A 17,402-nucleotide genomic window follows, 5' to 3' on the forward strand; every position below is an offset into this window, starting at 1 on the left:
CGCTTTTCTCTTAAAAGCAGAACTCCTCTTTAGGGGCGGCCGGATGGCTCAACTGGTTCGAGTATGAGCTCTGAACAACAGGGTTGCCAATTCAATTCCCACATGAGCCAGTGAGCTGCGCCCTCCACAACCCAGATTGAAGACAATGAGCTGCTGCTGAGCTTCCAGAGGGGTGGCCGGATGGCTCAGTTGCTTAGAGCAGGAGCTCTCCACAACAAGGTGGCTGCGCCCCCTGCAACTAAAGATTGAAAACCGGTGACTGAACTTGGAGCTACGCTGCACGACTTGGAGCTGATGGGCCCTGGAGAAACACACTGTTCCCCTCATACTCCCCAATAAAAATAAATAAAGTCCTCTTCAGCTTTCTTTCAGTTTGTGAAAACAGATACTAATGTAGGTCTTTCACAAAAATAAAGTGGCATAATAGGAAGAACTTTCAAAAAGCCTGCCCCTGTACCCTATTTCTGTACCATGAAATAGGTATTATTGGCCCCATTTTGAGGAAACAGAGGGTCAGAGAGTTGGGGTACTTGCCCAAGGACATACAGCTGGTTAAGTGCAGGTTAAATGGATGACCTTTGTGAGCATCACTCACAGTGCCCTGCGCACAGTCAGCACGCAGGCTGACTGTGGTCATCATTATCATTTCCTACACAGGAGTGAGGGATCCCTCAGGTCTCGGGATGCCCTCCGGCCCGCGGACATCCAACCTGCTAGCCACCACATCACATGAGCCTTACTATCTTTAGTCAGGGAGATATTTATATCCTCGGGCAGATTTTTCCGCCACGGGAGAACCCCAGAGTAGGTGGCCGCCGAATTCGGGCCCCCAGCGGCGGCCTCCCGGCCTCCGCCCCTCCAGCTGGTCATGCCGCGGGGCTCCGAGGCCCCGGTGCAGGTGTGGGTGGACGGCCAGCTTTTCCAGGCTGACCAGGCCCTGCTGGTGGAGCACTGCGGCTTTTTCCGCGGCCTCTTCCGCTCCGGCATGCGGGAGGCCCGCGCGGCCGAGGTCCGCCTGGGCGCCCTGAGCCCGGGCGGTTTCCGCACCACGCTGCAGGTGCTGCGCGGCGAGCGGCCCGCCCTGGCGGCCGCCGACGAGCTGCTGCAGACGGTGGAGTGCGCCGCCTTCCTGCAGGTGCCGGCGCTGGCGCGCTTCCTGGAGCACAGCCTCACGTCCGACAACTGCGCGTTGCTGTGCGACGCGGCCTCCGCGTTCGGCCTGCGCGACGTGCTCCACAGCGCCGCGCTCTTCATCCGCGACGGCGCGCGGGAGCTGGCGGCCGAGCTGGCGCTGCCGGAGACCCGCGCCTACGTGGCGGCGCTGCGGCCCAGCAGCTACGTGGCCCTGAGCACGCACACGCCCGCGCCCGGCTTCCTGGAGGACGAGTCGCGCACGATGTGCTACCTGGACGAGGAGCAGGACACGTGGCACACGCTGGCCGCGCTGCCGCTGGAGGCCAGCACGCTGCTGGCAGGCGTGGCCACGCTGGGCAACAAGCTCTACATCGTCGGGGGGGTGCGGGGCGCCAGCAAGGAGGTGGTGGAACTGGGCTTCTGCTACGACCCGGACGGCGGCACGTGGTGCGAGTTCCCCAGCCCGCACCAGCCGCGCTACGACACGGCGCTGGCCGGCTTCGACGGCTGCCTGTACGCCATCGGCGGCGAGTTCCAGAGGATGCCCATGAGCTCCGTGGAGCGCTACGACCCTGCCGCGGGCTGTTGGAGCTTCGTGGCCGACCTGCCGCAGCCAGCTGCCGGCGTGCCCCGTGCCCAGGCCTGCGGGCGTCTCTTTGTGTGTCTGTGGCGGCCGGCCGACACTACGGCCGTGGTGGAATACCTGGTGCGGGCCGACGCGTGGCAGCTGGTGGCCGAGCTGCGGCGCCCACAGAGCTACGGCCACTGCATGGTGGCCCACCGCGACAGTCTCTATGTGGTGCGCAACGGACCATCCGATGACTTCCTACACTGCGCCATCGACTGCCTCAACCTGGCCACGGGCCAGTGGACAGCGCTGCCCGGCCAGTTCGTCAACAGCAAGGGAGCGCTCTTCACGGCAGTGGTGCGCGGCGACACTGTCTACACTGTCAATCGCATGTTCACACTGCTCTATGCCATCGAGGGCAGCACTTGGCGGCTGCTCAGGGAAAAAGCTGGCTTCCCACGGCCTGGCTCCTTGCAGACCTTTCTCCTGAGGCTGCCTCCCGGGGCCCCGGGGCCTGTGGCTTCCACAACACCTGAACTGTGACCTCTGGGCTGGGCTTCAGGAGTGGACAACCTGAGTCTTCCCTGAGCCATGGCTGAGTCTATGAGGCTGGCCTTAGGAGTGGTGGGGAGTTTTTCTCTCCCTGGTGAGACATTTGGATCTTGTGTCTTCTGTGGGGTGAACATATCCTAGAAACTTGGACCAGTGATGATGCTGAGCTCTGAGCCCTCAAATTACTTGGGCTCTGCTGAGAGTTGGTGGGTCACAGTGTCAGTGGAAGGGGTTAAGGGATAGGATTTCAATAATCTAGGTTTCCGTGTGAATGGGCGAGTAATTGAGCATGGCTAGGAGTGGGTTAAGTGATGATGTTAATCTAACTCCCAATCGGTGGGCAAGAATTAGGCACCGACTGTGTGCCCAGCATAGTACTAGCCCTAGTATGTTCGGTAGTCGCCAGACAGGGGTCCACAAGGCTTAGAGTCTAACCCAGAAAAACTCAACATTAACAGAACAGTTACAGGACAACAAAAGATTTACATGTCTTGATCTACAAAGGGTTGAAGGCAACATGCAAAAAACAATGAAAGTACCGAAGAAATCAAGGCAAAAGGAAAATAGGGAGAGGAAAAATACATAATTCCAGGAAAGAGTATACTAAACTATATGAAGAAGACAGGCAGAATAATTAGCTGCCGAAGAGAGGTTGACATGACTGAGAAAGATCAGAAGAGGAGAGATGGGGGAAGGCTGAAGCAGATGGCAAGAGTCTGTGAACCCAGCCTTTAAGGCAGAGTAGCTGTGGATGGAGGCATTTGGGGAGGGGGCAAAGTTGGGCTGGCTTGTAGAGACTAACTGAGCTGAACCTAGAGTGAGATCTGGGAGATAGAAAGGGTTCCCATACCTCTTTATGGGGTGTGGACCTGCAGGGGAGAACCCAGTTGAAAGCCCCTTTCCCACTTCCTTTTTTGCCATCCCCCAAGGGGCAGTGGACTTCCATGACTTAAGGTCACTCAAGGTATGAGGCAATCCTGGCCAGGTCTTAACTGCCTCATCTTCTCCTTCCCCCACATTCTACAACTTAATTCTCTTCTCCTAGTCTCTGCTCCTGCTATTCTCTGGGCCCGGAATGTCTTGCCTCTTTCTGTCCTCCTATTGGCTCTGCACCCACCTCCTTTGTGCAGGGTTGGCTATTTCTGACCTTGGCTGCCTGCATTGCTTATTGGACCCCTGATTGACATCTCTCTCTGTGTGCAGCCATGCATGTATACGGATAGCAAGGGCAGACATCTTGTGCTGTCATCTGAGTTGGGGCACTTTCCTGCCTACAGAATAATTCGATGAAGACCTGAAAAAACCCAGGCTATAGAGGCCACTAGTTAGGGACCTGCTGTCAGATGAAGACTCCTGACCCTCCTTTAGAATACCCCCACCCTGGTTCCTGGTTGGACGCCCACCCCAGTCCTCCATCCTTTCCATGCTCCTGGGCAGGCTTCTCTGAGTGGTCCTGAATGGTCTCCATCCTCCATGACCGGATACCCATGGAAAATCCTGGCCTCATCAAGTGGAGATGGAACATCAGATGGCACCTCCTAGAGGCTAGTGTCAGGGCTTGCTTCCCCTAGCTGCCTTTGTCGCTGACCTATGTCCCAAGCCTTGGAGAACACTGCCCTCAGAAGCCTGGGATCTTCTAGCCCTGGAGTAGCTTAATCTGACAAGTCACAACAATAAATCCTGATTTTTGCATCCTGTGAATGATGTGCAAAGTACTTTTCATGCTTGTCTTTCTACTGCAGCCCTACCTTAGTCCTGGGAGTTGGGTACCTTCTCTCCCTGTGGTGGATGAGTTATGGAGGCTCAGAGGCTGAGTGGCCCAAAGCCACTAAGGTAGGCCCATGTAACAGTATGGCAGAGTCCTCACTTTTTGGTTCTGTCAAAGTATAATTTTTATCACGTCAAAGATTTATTTAACTCGTTAATAAGGGAACCAGATTGTAAAGCTGGTTCATCAAAAGAGCATTGAAGAGATTTATATATTTAGTTGGAAAAGATACTGAAATAAGTTTGCTAATGTAAGAAATGAAGCGGGTTAATGTCATACAGGGCAATAAAACCAGATTGCTGGTTTTCTACTGGACTGAAATCCATCTGCACATACATGCTTACAAGGGCTGACAATTAAGTTTGCGAACTTGTTGCAATGATGTTGCTAACGTTTTCTTGACATCAGAGGTATTATTCATTATGAATTTGACAAACAGTTAACCAAGTGTACTATTTGGAAGTGCTGAAAAGGCTGTGTGAAAAAGTTAGACAACCTGAAATTTTCGCCAACAATTCATGGCTCTTGCATCATGACAATGCACCAGCTCACACGGCACTGTCTGGGAGGGAGTTTTTAGCCAGTAAACAAATAACTATATTGGAACACCCTCCCTACTCACGAGATCTGGCCCCCAATGACTTATTTCTTTACCCAAAGATAAAGGAAATATTGAAAAGAAGACATTTTGATTACATTCAGGACATCAAGGGTAATACGACAACTCTGATGACCATTCCAGAAAAAGAGTTCCAAAATGGCTTTGAAGGGTGGACTAGGTGCTGGCATCGGTGCATAGCTTCCCAAGGGGAGTACTTTGAAGGTGACCATATTGATTTTCAGCAATGAGGTAAGTACCATGTTTCCCTGAAAATAAGACCTACCCTGAAAATAAGCCCCAGTTAAGATCATCAGCCAGATGGATGCATTTAGTACGTTACGACGATGTTCCAGAAGAAGATGACATGACTGTATTTGAATAAGTGTATATTGTTGTACATGAAAAAATAAGACATCCTCTGAAAATACGCCCTAATGCATTTTTTGGAGCAAAAATTAATATAAGATCTGGTCTTATTTTTGGGGAAACACGGTAGCACTTTTTCTAGGATGAGTTCATGAACTTAATTGTCTGACCTCGCATATATGCAGCTACATGTTAGCATGTAACTTCACAAAGTCAGGACCCCAATCAGTAGTAAACTGTAAAACAAAGGTACATTGCCCTAGAAAATGAGATAACTGTTCAGTCCTGCCCCAGAGTGACACTGAAAAGACATGCATCCTCCTTTTGCCTACTTAACAGTACAAAGTGCTCTCTGCCTTGCTCACTCCAGTGCTGACCACCCTGAGACTTGCAAGCTCGAGATCCATCAGCTCATTTTCTCTCTTCACGCAGAGTTTTGTGTTTGTTGGCTTTTGCAGCTGGCTGCATGGACCAGCCCAGATGGGTCCTGCGGGTTCCTGGGGCTTTCGTTGTAGTTCCTTGATCCAGAGCAGCCCTTTCTGAGATGTCTCCTGTGCATGATAATAACACAGCATTCGTAGAGAACTTTCCTACAGTCCATGTACTTAAGCTTTGTAAGACGTTTAAGTGGTAGGCATCTCAGCAGCACTCCCACTCCCCTCCTAAAGAAAAACAAAACCCCAAACACCCAAAGGTTATGAGACTGAAGAGGCACACTCGGAAGTAGCAGAGCCCGGCATTGAACCCAGGGCCACAGGCTTATTTTCTGTCGCTGCCTCCCGAGTGGGCTGACATTCTGAGACTGACAGTGTTTCTGCCAGTCTCCTTAACACTCCCCTCTGTTACATTTCTCTCAGCACCTCCTCTTCTGGGGGTTCATCCACTTCCCTGGACCCAGCCATTTCCCTCCTCTGATAGGAAAATTCCTGGTCCTGGGTTCTCTTGCCTTGCAATCTAGCTGGGAGACTAATGGCCCACTTCACAAGGGTGTTTCACTGGGTAAGGCCCTGGGGGTCACAGACACTCCCTCCCTCTCATGAAGTGAAGGGGAAGTTTCATACTCAAGCTCACATTCTCCTCTGGCCTTACAGGTCAGGCTCCATTGTTCCTCCCACAGCCCACCAAGCTTGGCAGGGAGGGTTACCATGCCTGGTTTGCAGGTAAGGAAATCTCTCTGTCCCAGCCCAGAGGCCCACTCTGAGAAGTCTGTCTTTTCAGATATCTACCCGTGCGTGCTCTCTCTCTCTCTCTCTCTCTCTCTCTCTCTCTCTCACACACACACACACACACACACACACACACACACACACACACACACGGAGAGCTTAACGCAGCAAGAAGCATTTTCCTGCACCTCCATGACAGCCCTGCAGCCCAACTCCGGAGCTCTCTCCAGTAGTCCACAGCCTTTCTCCTTGACTCTGACTCTGGATGTCCTGCTTTCCTCTCCCTGGAAATGATCCTGTTCTGCTTCCAAAGCCTGCCCGACAGGCAGAAGGAGAAGCCAGCCCACCTCCTTCCGTCTGCGCTCGTGGCAGCCAGAGCCATCTGAATGAAATGCCAGCTGGACTTTGCTGCTCTTCTGCTCAGACCCTTAGACGCTCCTTATCTCACTGAAGTGAAAGCCAAAGTCCTGCTAGGACCCCCTGCCCTATTTCCTCTTCTCCATCTCTCACCACGCACCCCCAACCTCTCTGCAATTCCAACACACAGTGCACACTCCCACCTCAGGGCCGCTGCATGGGGTCCCCCTGGGCACACCTCCCTCAGTCACCTGGCTCACTCCCCACCTGCTACAGGCCTTTGCTCAGATGCCACTTCCATTCTGAGGCTGTTCCTGATCACCCTTCTTAAAATCTACCTCTCCCTTCTCTGCATCCCTTAGTCCCTTTTCTTGCTTCACTTCCTTCCTTAGCATCTGGCATCATCTACTACTGTGCTGTATTTGTACTTGTTTCGTGTCTGTTCCTCCTACTAAAACTGAGCTCCACGAGGGCACAGCTTTTGTTTGTTCACTGCAGTATCAGCCAGGACCCAGAACAGTGAATAGAACATAGTAGGGACTCAGTAAATATTGAATGAACGAATGGTGCTCAGTGGATGTCAGAAGAATGAATGAATTGATGTATCAACCAAAGGAAAAACCCATAGAGAGAGGCTGTTGGATCTCAGAGGAAAGGGTATCATTTCTGCAGCGGGTGGAGGTGCGTAGTGATTCGGGGAGACCTTCATGAGGAGGTGATAAGCTGTCAGGTCCAGGTCCACCTTACGCTCTGGGAAGAATGGGGGCCAAGAACAGCAGCAGCTATTGGTTATTTCTCTGCCGTCAGTGGAGGGGAGGAGACTGGAATTGGAAGTGCTAATCACTCTGTGAAGAATTGCTCCTCTTGGCAGTGGAATACACACAGGGCCAGTCTGTTTATTTTCCTTTGGCCCCAAGCATCTGGGCCTCTTTTTCATCCCAATTGCTTTGCTTCAAGTTGCTGTCACTTCCCTGGACCGGCAGCAAATGAACTGTGCTGGTGGGAGACCCAGCTGTGGGCAGACAGGTCACCTCGGAGCATGCCAGTCATGGGCACAGGATAGGGGACACCCACAGAGGGGGTCTCCCCGGGCTCACCCCAGCAGTGGCCTCTACAGCCCTCCTGGTTCTGCCCCTGCTGGAGTAGGGGAGCATGAACAGAGGGAGCCTCTCTCTCTGGCATCTCAGTAGCTAACAAAAGGTAAAGGGGGCCTTTTTTAGAGCCACAGGGTCTTGGAGCAGGGTGTAAGCATCTCATTCAACACCTCTCTTTTTACAGGGAGGAAAGGGAAGTCAAGGTGGGGCCAGTAACTCACCTGGAGACACATAGCAATGCAGTGGACCACCCCAAGCCCAAACCCATGTCTCTAGAATCCTCTTCTCACCACACCATGCTGCATCTTTTGTGCTGTTTTCCCGGACATTCATGAGGGAAGTTCCCCAAAATGACCCATCAGACCTGCCCTCCTGATTCCAGACCTCCATCCTTATTTTTTCCAGTAAGTCTCACCCCTCTTGTGTCCCATTCTTTCAGCACTCTGCTTTCATTCAGGAGTTAGAGACAAAGGAGTTGTTCTCTCAGGGTGGAATTTGGGCACCTGAGCTCTTCAAATCTCAATCTCTCTCTCTCTCTCTCTCTCTCTCTCTCTCTCTCTCTCTCAGACACACACACACACACACACACACACACACACACACGACGACACACAATTTTGACAACTCTAAGGGCAGCCTGATGCCATTGGCTCAGTATACTTCTCTTTCAAGTAACATTGTCATTCTAACAGGGGCCTTCCACAGCGGTGCCACCCCACCTCTGTGATGAACAGGGGCTTTCAGGTGTTCTGAGAGGATGTAGCGTCAGGTTGGGGTGGAAACAAGGGGCTGAGCATCTTACAGGCACTGCTCTGCAGAGCATGCTCTGCCTGCCAGGCAAACCCTGGCTCTGACAGTTAGGAGAGTGAAATGAGAACCTACAGGCCAGCACATGTTATGCTCTCCTTCCTGTTCCTTTCGCCTCCCCTCTTCTTTACTCCTCCTCCTGCCCCCTTTATTGACACCCTTTCTGTGAAGCAGGCCAGGGGGTTGGGGGGGTGCGAGGGGGATGAGCTGCACTGGGTCCTGCAGTCTCTGCACTTACCACTCAGGATGCCAGAACAGGTGAGCATCGGCTTTGGGAGCAGGCGACCTGGGTTCATAATCCAGCTCCATCGTGCCAGCTGTGTCATCTCGGGCAAGCTCAGTTTCCGTATCAAAGGTGGATGATGATGAGATTTACCGTATGCAGAGTTGTGGTGCAGATAGATTGTGTCAAAAACCTGTAGCTCTCCCAGTAGGGAGGCACGTTGGAGCCTGAGTGTCAAGAACCTTGAATGCCAGGCTGGGAACGTGGGCCTTACTCTGTAGGAAGTGGGGAGTCACAGCAAATGCTCGAGGGGGTGAGTATGGAAGACAGATACCATGCTTCCTGAATTCCAGTCCCAAGCCCCTCCCCCTGCCCTATACTGCCAGGCGCCTGCCTGCCCCTCCAGACCCACATGCCCCTTCAGCTCCATGCCCCAGGAGGCTGCCCTTTGGAGTCATATCATTGGGCTCTCTTGACTCTGGCTCCCGCGGAAGGTGAGGGTGGGGAGGAGTGGGAGGTTGGGGGACTTCACCCCACGCTGCAGGGCTGCCCCACACTGACCTTTTTTCCTCCACTAACCAGAGTCACAGTTTCTGTCAGGTGGCCCTTTCTGTACAGCTGTCTCAGTCTGCAGGTGGTAGCTCCCCCCCCCACTCCGGGTGTAGGAGAGGTGACAGCTGCTCTGTCGCTGGCCTTACACTCCCCCTATAGTAGCCTTCCAGCCTTTGTAGATTGTCTCTTTCCTCAGTTCTCCTCTAATGACCCAATTTGAGTGTGCCATCTCTTTCCTGCCCTGTCTCTTCCTGCCCTCATCTCTCTGGGCATTTGTCACTGAGTGGTTCCGTTTGAGCACAGCGAAGAATACTGGAAAATATCTATCTCGGTGCCTTGGCCTGATTACACAGTGATGGGAACCAGAGGAATGTCTTACCAGAAGGGGTGGTGCCTCAGTGACCGGAAGTTTGGGCCTTGCCTCCCAAGCCACTTGAATTTGAGGGGAAAAAAGTGACCTTTATAAGCTCTCTGAGAAGTGGCTGGGAATGGAAACAGAACCAGATGCATGCGCTCCAGGGAGCACAGCTTCTGCTGGCCCCTCCCAAGGGGGAGACCAGGCAGGTCTGCAGGTCTCGCCTCTAGGTAGGGCCTGGTTCTCTACCGCCCTGGCCAGACCTGACCTTTACCAGGTTTAACCAGGGGCTCCTGCAGGGCACAGAGGAGGAGGTCTGGAGCCCCTCATTCTAGGTCCAGCCCTGCTACCCAATTGGTGGGTGATTTGGGGCTGGCTACACTACCTCTCTGAGCCCCACTTTGCATCACTGAAGATGACAGCCCATGTCTGGTGCACTCATTCGCTGTGTGGTCAGGTAAGGGACCTGTGTGCAAGCCCAACATGAGGGGAATCGGGGTGCTCCAGCTTCTAGCTCAGACTTTCTGGGTTCTATCCCAGCTCTAGCACTTTCTAACCACGTGACCTTGGGCAGCTGTTAACCTCTATCTCTCTGAGCCTAAGGTGACATCTATGGGAGAAGGCTATTGGGAGGTGAGTGAGGCAGTACACAGAAGGAGCTTAGACAGTGTCCAGCCTACACGTGTCAATAAACCAGAAAGCTCTCTACCCTCAGGTGAGGGCAGTGGTTTATCTTGGCAGTAGCCAATGGTCTGGTGTCAGATAGAGAAGGCAATTAATGGCTACATGGTGTGATTAGGAGCCCCAAAGAGAGACTTTTGGTCTTAAAAGCATCTCCCATCATTTCTCCTGGTTAGGCACCGTCTCCAGGATATAAACCCTTGAACCCACACCATCTTAGGGACATCGGACAGGTGAGGAGGAAGGGTAGGCACGTGAGTCCTTTCACCAGGTACTGAGTAAGTATCATCCTTATGACCCTTGAGCTCCACCTTGGTAACTGAAGGCCCTGTGTCCCTGGGGAACTCAAAATGCTTCTCTTAGCTTCAGAAGCAGTGACCTACCTTGTACGCTGAAAACAGCTCTGGACTGCCACGGACCCATCTCCTTGGCCCCTGCTCCCACATGGACCCATGCCTGTCTCTTCTCTGTCCAGCCCTGCTGCTATCAAAAAGGGGCCATGCGCTCCCCAATGGAGCACATCACAGAGGTCGTGAACCTACTTGGACTTCTGTCCCTCCCACGGGGCAGTAGGGGGTCTTGTGCAGAGTAACACTAGGACCCTCCCTGCAGCCACCAGCCCCAGCTTTGGGGTCTCTACAGGCTCTGAGGGAGTGGCTGCTAAGGAACGGGGAAGGCTGCCTCTGTCCCCTGAAATCACCTCACTCATATTGTCATCCCAAGTACCTAGTGCTTCCCTTAATACTTCCTGGTGAGGCTTTCGCCTGGCAATTTGGTGAAACAGCTTTGGAAGCCAGTTACCTTTCAGCATGGGCCACTCCTCAGAGGGCTTACTTTCAGGGGTTTCCCTCTCTCCCTCTCTCCTTCCTTCCCTTCTTTTCATCCTCTTCACTCAGCAAACACTTCTGAGCACTTCCTCTAACCACCAGCTGTGCCAGGGCAGAGAGACAAACCAGGTTCAGTCCCTGCCCCCAGGGCTTCACGATGGAATGGAGACAGCCCCTTGGTAGTTACAGGACCCAGTGGCAATTGCCTGATGAGATAAGCCCTCTCAGCGAGAACCCAGACTTCCAAGCCTCCTTTCCTCATCCTGCTTCAGTCAACTTTCCTCATCCTGCTTCTCTGTCTTAGACCTTCCTCTAGGTGCCAGGGATGGCAGGACACACTCCGTGCCCCATTTGGCCACCGCCTTTACTCACGTTCTCTCACTGCATACAGCAGGGGGCTTTGATTGTCAGCAACGTTAAAGAGAACAGGATTCTCCTATTGGAAGCACTTTGGTAGCTCCAGGTGCCCTGGGAAGGCCAGCACACCTGGCTGGGAAAGGGTCTCCAGCAGCAGGAACGTTTACAGTCCCTCTGTGGGACTCCAGGGTTACATGCCAGAGTCGGCCTGGCCCTGTGTGACATGTGCCATGGGGAGACAGGCCACTTTGACTGACCACATACATAAGATGACCCACAAAGGCAGGAAAGGTAACTCTTCCAAGTTCACCGGGTGTCACTTAAGAATAAGGAAACATAGCGCCCAGGTGGGTGGCTGGAAAACAGGGGTCACCGCCATGGTCTCCCCTCTGTCACTCCTGTTGGCTCCACTGTGTTCATTCCTTTGCTCCATGGCTGCGACATCAAGTCCAGATTCCTCAAGGCTCAGACCCCACCTTCCAGGCACACTGAGGAGCTCCCCATTCCCCCTCTCGCCCCAGGTTGTCTCATGCCAGGGCGACTGCTGCCTGGAATGTCCTTTCTCTACTTCTCATGCAAAGAACACTCGCCCACCCTGCAAGGCCTGGCTCAGTTGTGCCCCCTTCTAGCAGATGCCTTGTGCCAGCTGGAGGCTGATCTCTCAGCCTGGCTCAAGCTCCTATAGTGTGGGGTCTCACATCTGCCCAGAGGCCACCTTCACTGCCCCAGAATTTGTGGCGTATGATATCTGTTCCCATGGTGGAGTCCCTGAGGAACTCCCCACTCCCGTCCACTCCAGCGCCCAGCTCAGGCCCTGCTGAGGTTCATGGAACTGTTGGGCTGCTCAGGGAATTCAGCCATGCCCTTCATCCCTGGCTCCCCAGCCCCCTGTAGCCTATCCTTCCGCTCTTACCCAGCACCCAGTTAATGTCTCTGTTTACCCTGAAAACATTTTCTTAATGACAAAAAAATCATAGGTTAAAAATCTCGAGCAGTGAAATAGCAGATGACGTTGTGTGGGCAACTTCCCAGAGGACACAGAATGCACGTCTCCTGAGTGGGTGGCCTTATAAGGACAGGTTCAGGAGGAGAGTGGGCAGGAGGCAGGGCCACCCGCCTGGAGAGCAGGATACTGGGGTGGGGGTGGGGTGGGTGCCCCAATGCTGGCCTGGGAGTGGAGCCAGCAGGGGTACTGGCTAGGACCCAGTTCTACAGGCGGAGTTGGCGAAGTGCCACCTCCACAGGCCCTCATTGGGCCAGAGCCCGCCTGTCCCCCTGCCCTCACTGCCATGGTCACCAGCACAGGCACTGACTGCTCTCAGCCACCTGCACGCTGACCCACACCACCCAGCCTTGCACTGGGAAACCTTTCACTTCAGGACAGGCCATTTCTCATTCTTCCCACCTTCCCCCACTCCTGGGCCCAGCAGGGCCTGGCACCCAGCTGGTACGCAATAAAGGTTTGCTGGGTGGAAAATTAGTAATTGAATGGTTCTTTGGTAGCAGCTGTGGCTCATCAGCTGGTCTGTAGCACCTGGAATGCAGGAGCAACTTCTTCTCGGAGGGTCTAGTGCCGGGCTGAATGTACTGTCAGGCCTTCACAAAGGATTTGGTGGTTGAGTGGGCCCTGCCTTTGAGTTGAGCTGAGCAATCGGTTCTTGCCCCATTCAGGGTCACCCTTGTCCCCAGCACCTGCCAAACTCCTCCAGATAATGCCTGGGGCAGGGGGATTACACCCCTTGAGGACAGTGGAGGTGAGTGCGTGGGAGAGTTTCTGGGAGAGTCCTGGTTGTCCAAGCATTCCTCTGACCACAGCATATCTGGGAATACAGCTCTGGCCCTTAGGATCTGAGGGTAAGGAGAGTGTGCAGCAGGAGGTCCTTGTACTGAGGGAGGGGCTCTAGAAGCCTCCCCCAAACTTCATTAGAAAAGACTTTCCAAAGGGGGCGGGTGGTTGGCTCAGTGATTAGAGCGCGTTGCTCATAACACCGAGGTCGCCGCTTCAATTCCCACCTGAGCCAGTGAGCTGTGCCCCCCACAACTAGATTGCAAACAACGACTTGACTTGGAGCTTATGGGTCCTGGAAAAACACACTGTTCCCCAATATTCCCCAATAAAAATTTTAAAAAAGAAAAGACTCGGGCCGGCCCAGTGGCTCAGGCGGTTGGAGCTCTGTGCTCCTAACTCCGAAGGCTGCCAGTTCGATTCCCACATGGGCCAGTGGGCTCTCAACCACAAGGTTGTCAGTTCAATTCCTCGAGTCCCGCAAGGGATGGTGGGCAGTGCCCCCTGCAACTAAGATTGAAAGGACAACAACTTGACTTGGATAAAAGTCCTGGAAGTACACACTGTTCGCCCAATAAAGTCCTGTACCCCTTAAAAAACTAAATAAAAATAAAAATGAAAAAAGAAAAGGCTTTCTGAGCTCCCCACAACCCCAAATCGTCCTGGCAGTGTCTTACCTAGAGACAGCAGGGATGGTCAGATGAGAAGAAGAGCTGGGAGGGTCACCCTGCCCCTTTGCCAGCTTTTACTGGGCTCCAAACCCCATCATTTATGAGCCACTATTCATGATTAAGCATTGTCCTCTCCCTAAATCCTCTTAAAAGGCAAAGCATGTTCCCTGCAGGCTCCCATAAAGGAATTCTCTAATCACCAGATAAGACAGGAGGACAGGGCAGCAAGAGGTCAGGCTAGGAAGAGGGGCTGGGAGGACGTAGGAAGGAAGGGGGACGAGGGACTGGGAAGAGTAACCTCCTGCCTTCTCCACTTGATCCTGGGAGGCCAGCTAGACCCTAAGGGTGCGTCCCCCCTCCACCATCCCCAGAGTGGAAGGGTCAGGCCCAAGACAAGGCTCTGGCAGCCCCTCAGCTGGCCCTGCACCCAGTACCAGGAGAATGTTGTCAGCTGCAAGACGTTGACTCAAGTTGAAGCAAGAGCCCCAGAGGCTCCTAGCAGAGGCGAGAGAGAAGTGGAGCCAGCTGTATCAGCTTGAGCCTGGGGAGGGTCCAGCCTTGCCTGAGACCCTGACCTCTAGGTAAGGCCTGCTCTACCGTCATTCTGCTCTAAAATAGAAATGTCCCTTGTATAAAGAGTAATACAGAAACACAACAAAACTCCCTTATGTGACTGCCTGAAATTCCTCCATTAGTTATATATTAGTTTGGGTCAAGCATTGCCCCTCTGTGCTAGGCTGAATGGTTCCCTGAAGATGTCCACGTCCTAATCCCTGGAATTGTTACCTTACATGGTAAAAGGGACTTTGCAAATATGATTAAGTGAAGGATTTTGAGATGGGAGATTATTCCGGACTATCCTGGGGTGCCCAGCGTAATCACAAAGGTTCCTATGAGGAGGCAGAAGGGTCAGCTAAATGGGGGCAATATTTCCCTGGGAAGGAAACACATCAAGAACTTGAGATTTCAGCCTGAAATAGTTTAAAAATACTCCCCCACCCTCCCCCACATCAGAGTCAGGAGGCCTTCTTCTACCTGCTGGCACTGGGCCTCTGATGGAACACAGTGGGGACATAGGAGAGGAGACAGAGTATAAAGGGACCCAAGTGAAAGAAGGCAGAACTTGCTTCATTCTGCAGCCTTGGGCCAGGCCTTGTTTCACCACCTGTTGCCCTGACTCTGCCATTCTGGCTTCCTCTTCACCTTATCAAGACCCTGCCCTCAGGGAGCTGACTGTGTCATCTGCTATTTCAAGGGGCCACCAAATGCAGCTACCTGACCCTTAGTATTAACTGTAGATTAACCTTCTCCCAGGTGGCACTCCCAGAATCCTTTGCTCCAGCCACCTCCTTAAACCCTCTGACCAGAGGTAGGAAGAGGTTCTCCCAGGTTTTCTGAATTCAGTTATAAATACTGGAGATTTGTTAACCATAACAATGATGAGGAGGATGATTGGAATAATGGTGGTGCTCATACCTGAACAAGGCAGGGTATAAATATGTATAAATAAGTAAATAGCTACTAGATACCATGCCACAGCTTCCTGTGTGCTATTCATTTCAATCAACCTAGTTGGGAAGTTTAGTATTCCTACATGATGGGTAAGGAACTGAGGCACAGAAAGGTTATGTGACTTTCAAAAGGTCACACAGCTAGTTTGTGAGAGAACTGTAGTTTCAGCCCAGGCCAGACTTCAGAGCCCATGCCTTTAACTACCACACTCTTCTACCTGCTAAAAGTATTTTAAACTAAAAATGATGTCTTCGTGTTTCATTTTTTAATCAAGCAAGAGCTTTCTAGGGATGGGAAGGTTTGGGGTAGGTGGCAGAAGGATGGGTGGAGTGGTATGGGAGGAGGGCATGTGATGTGCATGAGGGGCCTGTCAACTGGTTGCCACTAAACAAGGGGGCTTAATAAAGTGGCAGACTGAGGCCAGATTACTTTAATCAAAACATTAATAGCGTTGGCTTTAACATTACATCTTAGAAATCGAAATTGAATTTTACTATCTTTTCCAAATGCGGTTTTATTTTTGGCCAACTTTATGACATTTTGCTGATTTTCTCAAATAGCTTTGCATTGTTGCAAGTTATTCAAAACAAGTTTTAAGACCAGAGAATATTTTTAATGTGATTTCAAGTTGGCAGGCATCCAGGCTTAGTGGAAAGCATGCAGGGGCTTGATGCACTTCAGGAGACCTGGGTTAGTCCCAGACTTGCTGTTTAGGTCTATGTAGGCGTGCAGAATCCTCGCTGGACATTCAGATAAGGTGTCGGGGTGGAAGCTGAGAAACTTGGAAGATTTTTTTTTTTTTTTTTACAGGCTTCAGCTCCAGGTCCAGACCTGTTTGCTAGGTATAGCAGGTAAGAAGTTCTGATTCTGTGGTAAGTGCTGCAGGCCTTTGCACAGGGCCAGCTGGGAAGGGCAGGGCCACCTGTGTCTTGGCGTCTGACCTCTGTTTGCCTGAGTCCCAAGCAGCTCTAGCAACTGGTCCCCTCAATCCCTGGGGAACTCCAGAGGGTAGGCCTGGGGTGACTGGAGACAACTCTGGTCCCAACCTGCCCATCCCCTAAATGAGGACAGACTAATGTAGGACCACAGATTGTCAGAGCAGAAGGGGACACAGATTGGCTGTCCCTGAGGGTCACACTGGACATGGGCCTATTACACTGAATGAGAATCCCCAGAGATGTTGGCATAAAAACAGACACATAGATCAATGGAACAGTATAGAGAGCCCAGAAATCAACCCACACATATATGGTCAATTAATTTATGACAAATGAGCCAAGAGTATATGATGGGAGAAGGACAGTCTCTTCCATAAATGGTACTGGGAAAACTGGACAGCCACATGCAAAAGAATGAAACTCGACCATTATCTTATACCATACACAAAAATTAACTCAAAATGGATTAAAGACTTGAATGTAAGGCCTGAAACCATAAAACTCCTAAAAGAAAACAAGTAGTAACCCCCTTGACACAGGTCTTGGCAATGATATTTTGGATATGCTACTGAAAGCAAAAATGAATAAGTGTGACCCAATCAAACTAAAAAGCTTCTGCACAGCAAAGAAACCATCAATAAAAGGTAACCTAAAGAATGGGAGAAAATATTTGCAAATCATGTATCTGATAAGGGGTTAAAATCCAAAATATATAAAGAACTCAAACAACTCAATAGCAAAAAGACCCAATCTGATTGAAAAAATAGGCAGAAGATCTACACAGACATTTTCCCAAAAAAGACACACAGATGCCCATGCTCAAAAGGTACATGAAAAGATGCTTCAGCATCACTAATCTTCAGGGAGATGCAAATCAAAGCCACAGTGAGATGATCACATCACACCCGTCAGAATGGCTGTTATCCAAAAAAAGAAATAAGTGTTGGCGAGGATGTGGAGAAAAAGGAACAATGTTATTCTGTCAGGATTGTAAATTGGTGCAGCCACTGTGGAAAACAGTATGGAGGTTCTGTTTAAAAAGTTAAAAATAGAACTATCATATGATCCAGCAATTCCACTTCTGGGT

At 51.7% G+C, this 17,402-nt stretch overlaps 1 protein-coding gene across 1 annotated transcript; it reads left to right on the forward strand.

The window, feature by feature from the left end:
• The first annotated feature begins 777 nt into the window (after positions 1 to 777).
• On the forward strand, positions 778 to 3,947 carry KBTBD13 (kelch repeat and BTB domain containing 13). Its single transcript, XM_081048910.1, has one exon. It carries the CDS (start codon positions 869 to 871, stop codon positions 2,243 to 2,245), a length of 1,377 nt encoding a protein of 458 aa, XP_080905036.1. The 5' UTR covers positions 778 to 868; the 3' UTR covers positions 2,246 to 3,947.
• The last annotated feature ends 13,455 nt before the right edge of the window (positions 3,948 to 17,402 follow it).

The sequence above is a fragment of the Rhinolophus hipposideros genome (genome assembly GCF_964194185.1).
Source record: "Rhinolophus hipposideros genome assembly, chromosome: 5".
Classification (NCBI taxonomy): Eukaryota; Metazoa; Chordata; class Mammalia; order Chiroptera; family Rhinolophidae; genus Rhinolophus; species Rhinolophus hipposideros.

What these genes read in the sequence shown, in the direction of transcription:
- KBTBD13 (XM_081048910.1), top strand. Translation starts at nt 869, where the DNA reads ATGCCGCGGGGCTCCGAGGCCCCGGTGCAGGTGTGGGTGGACGGCCAG.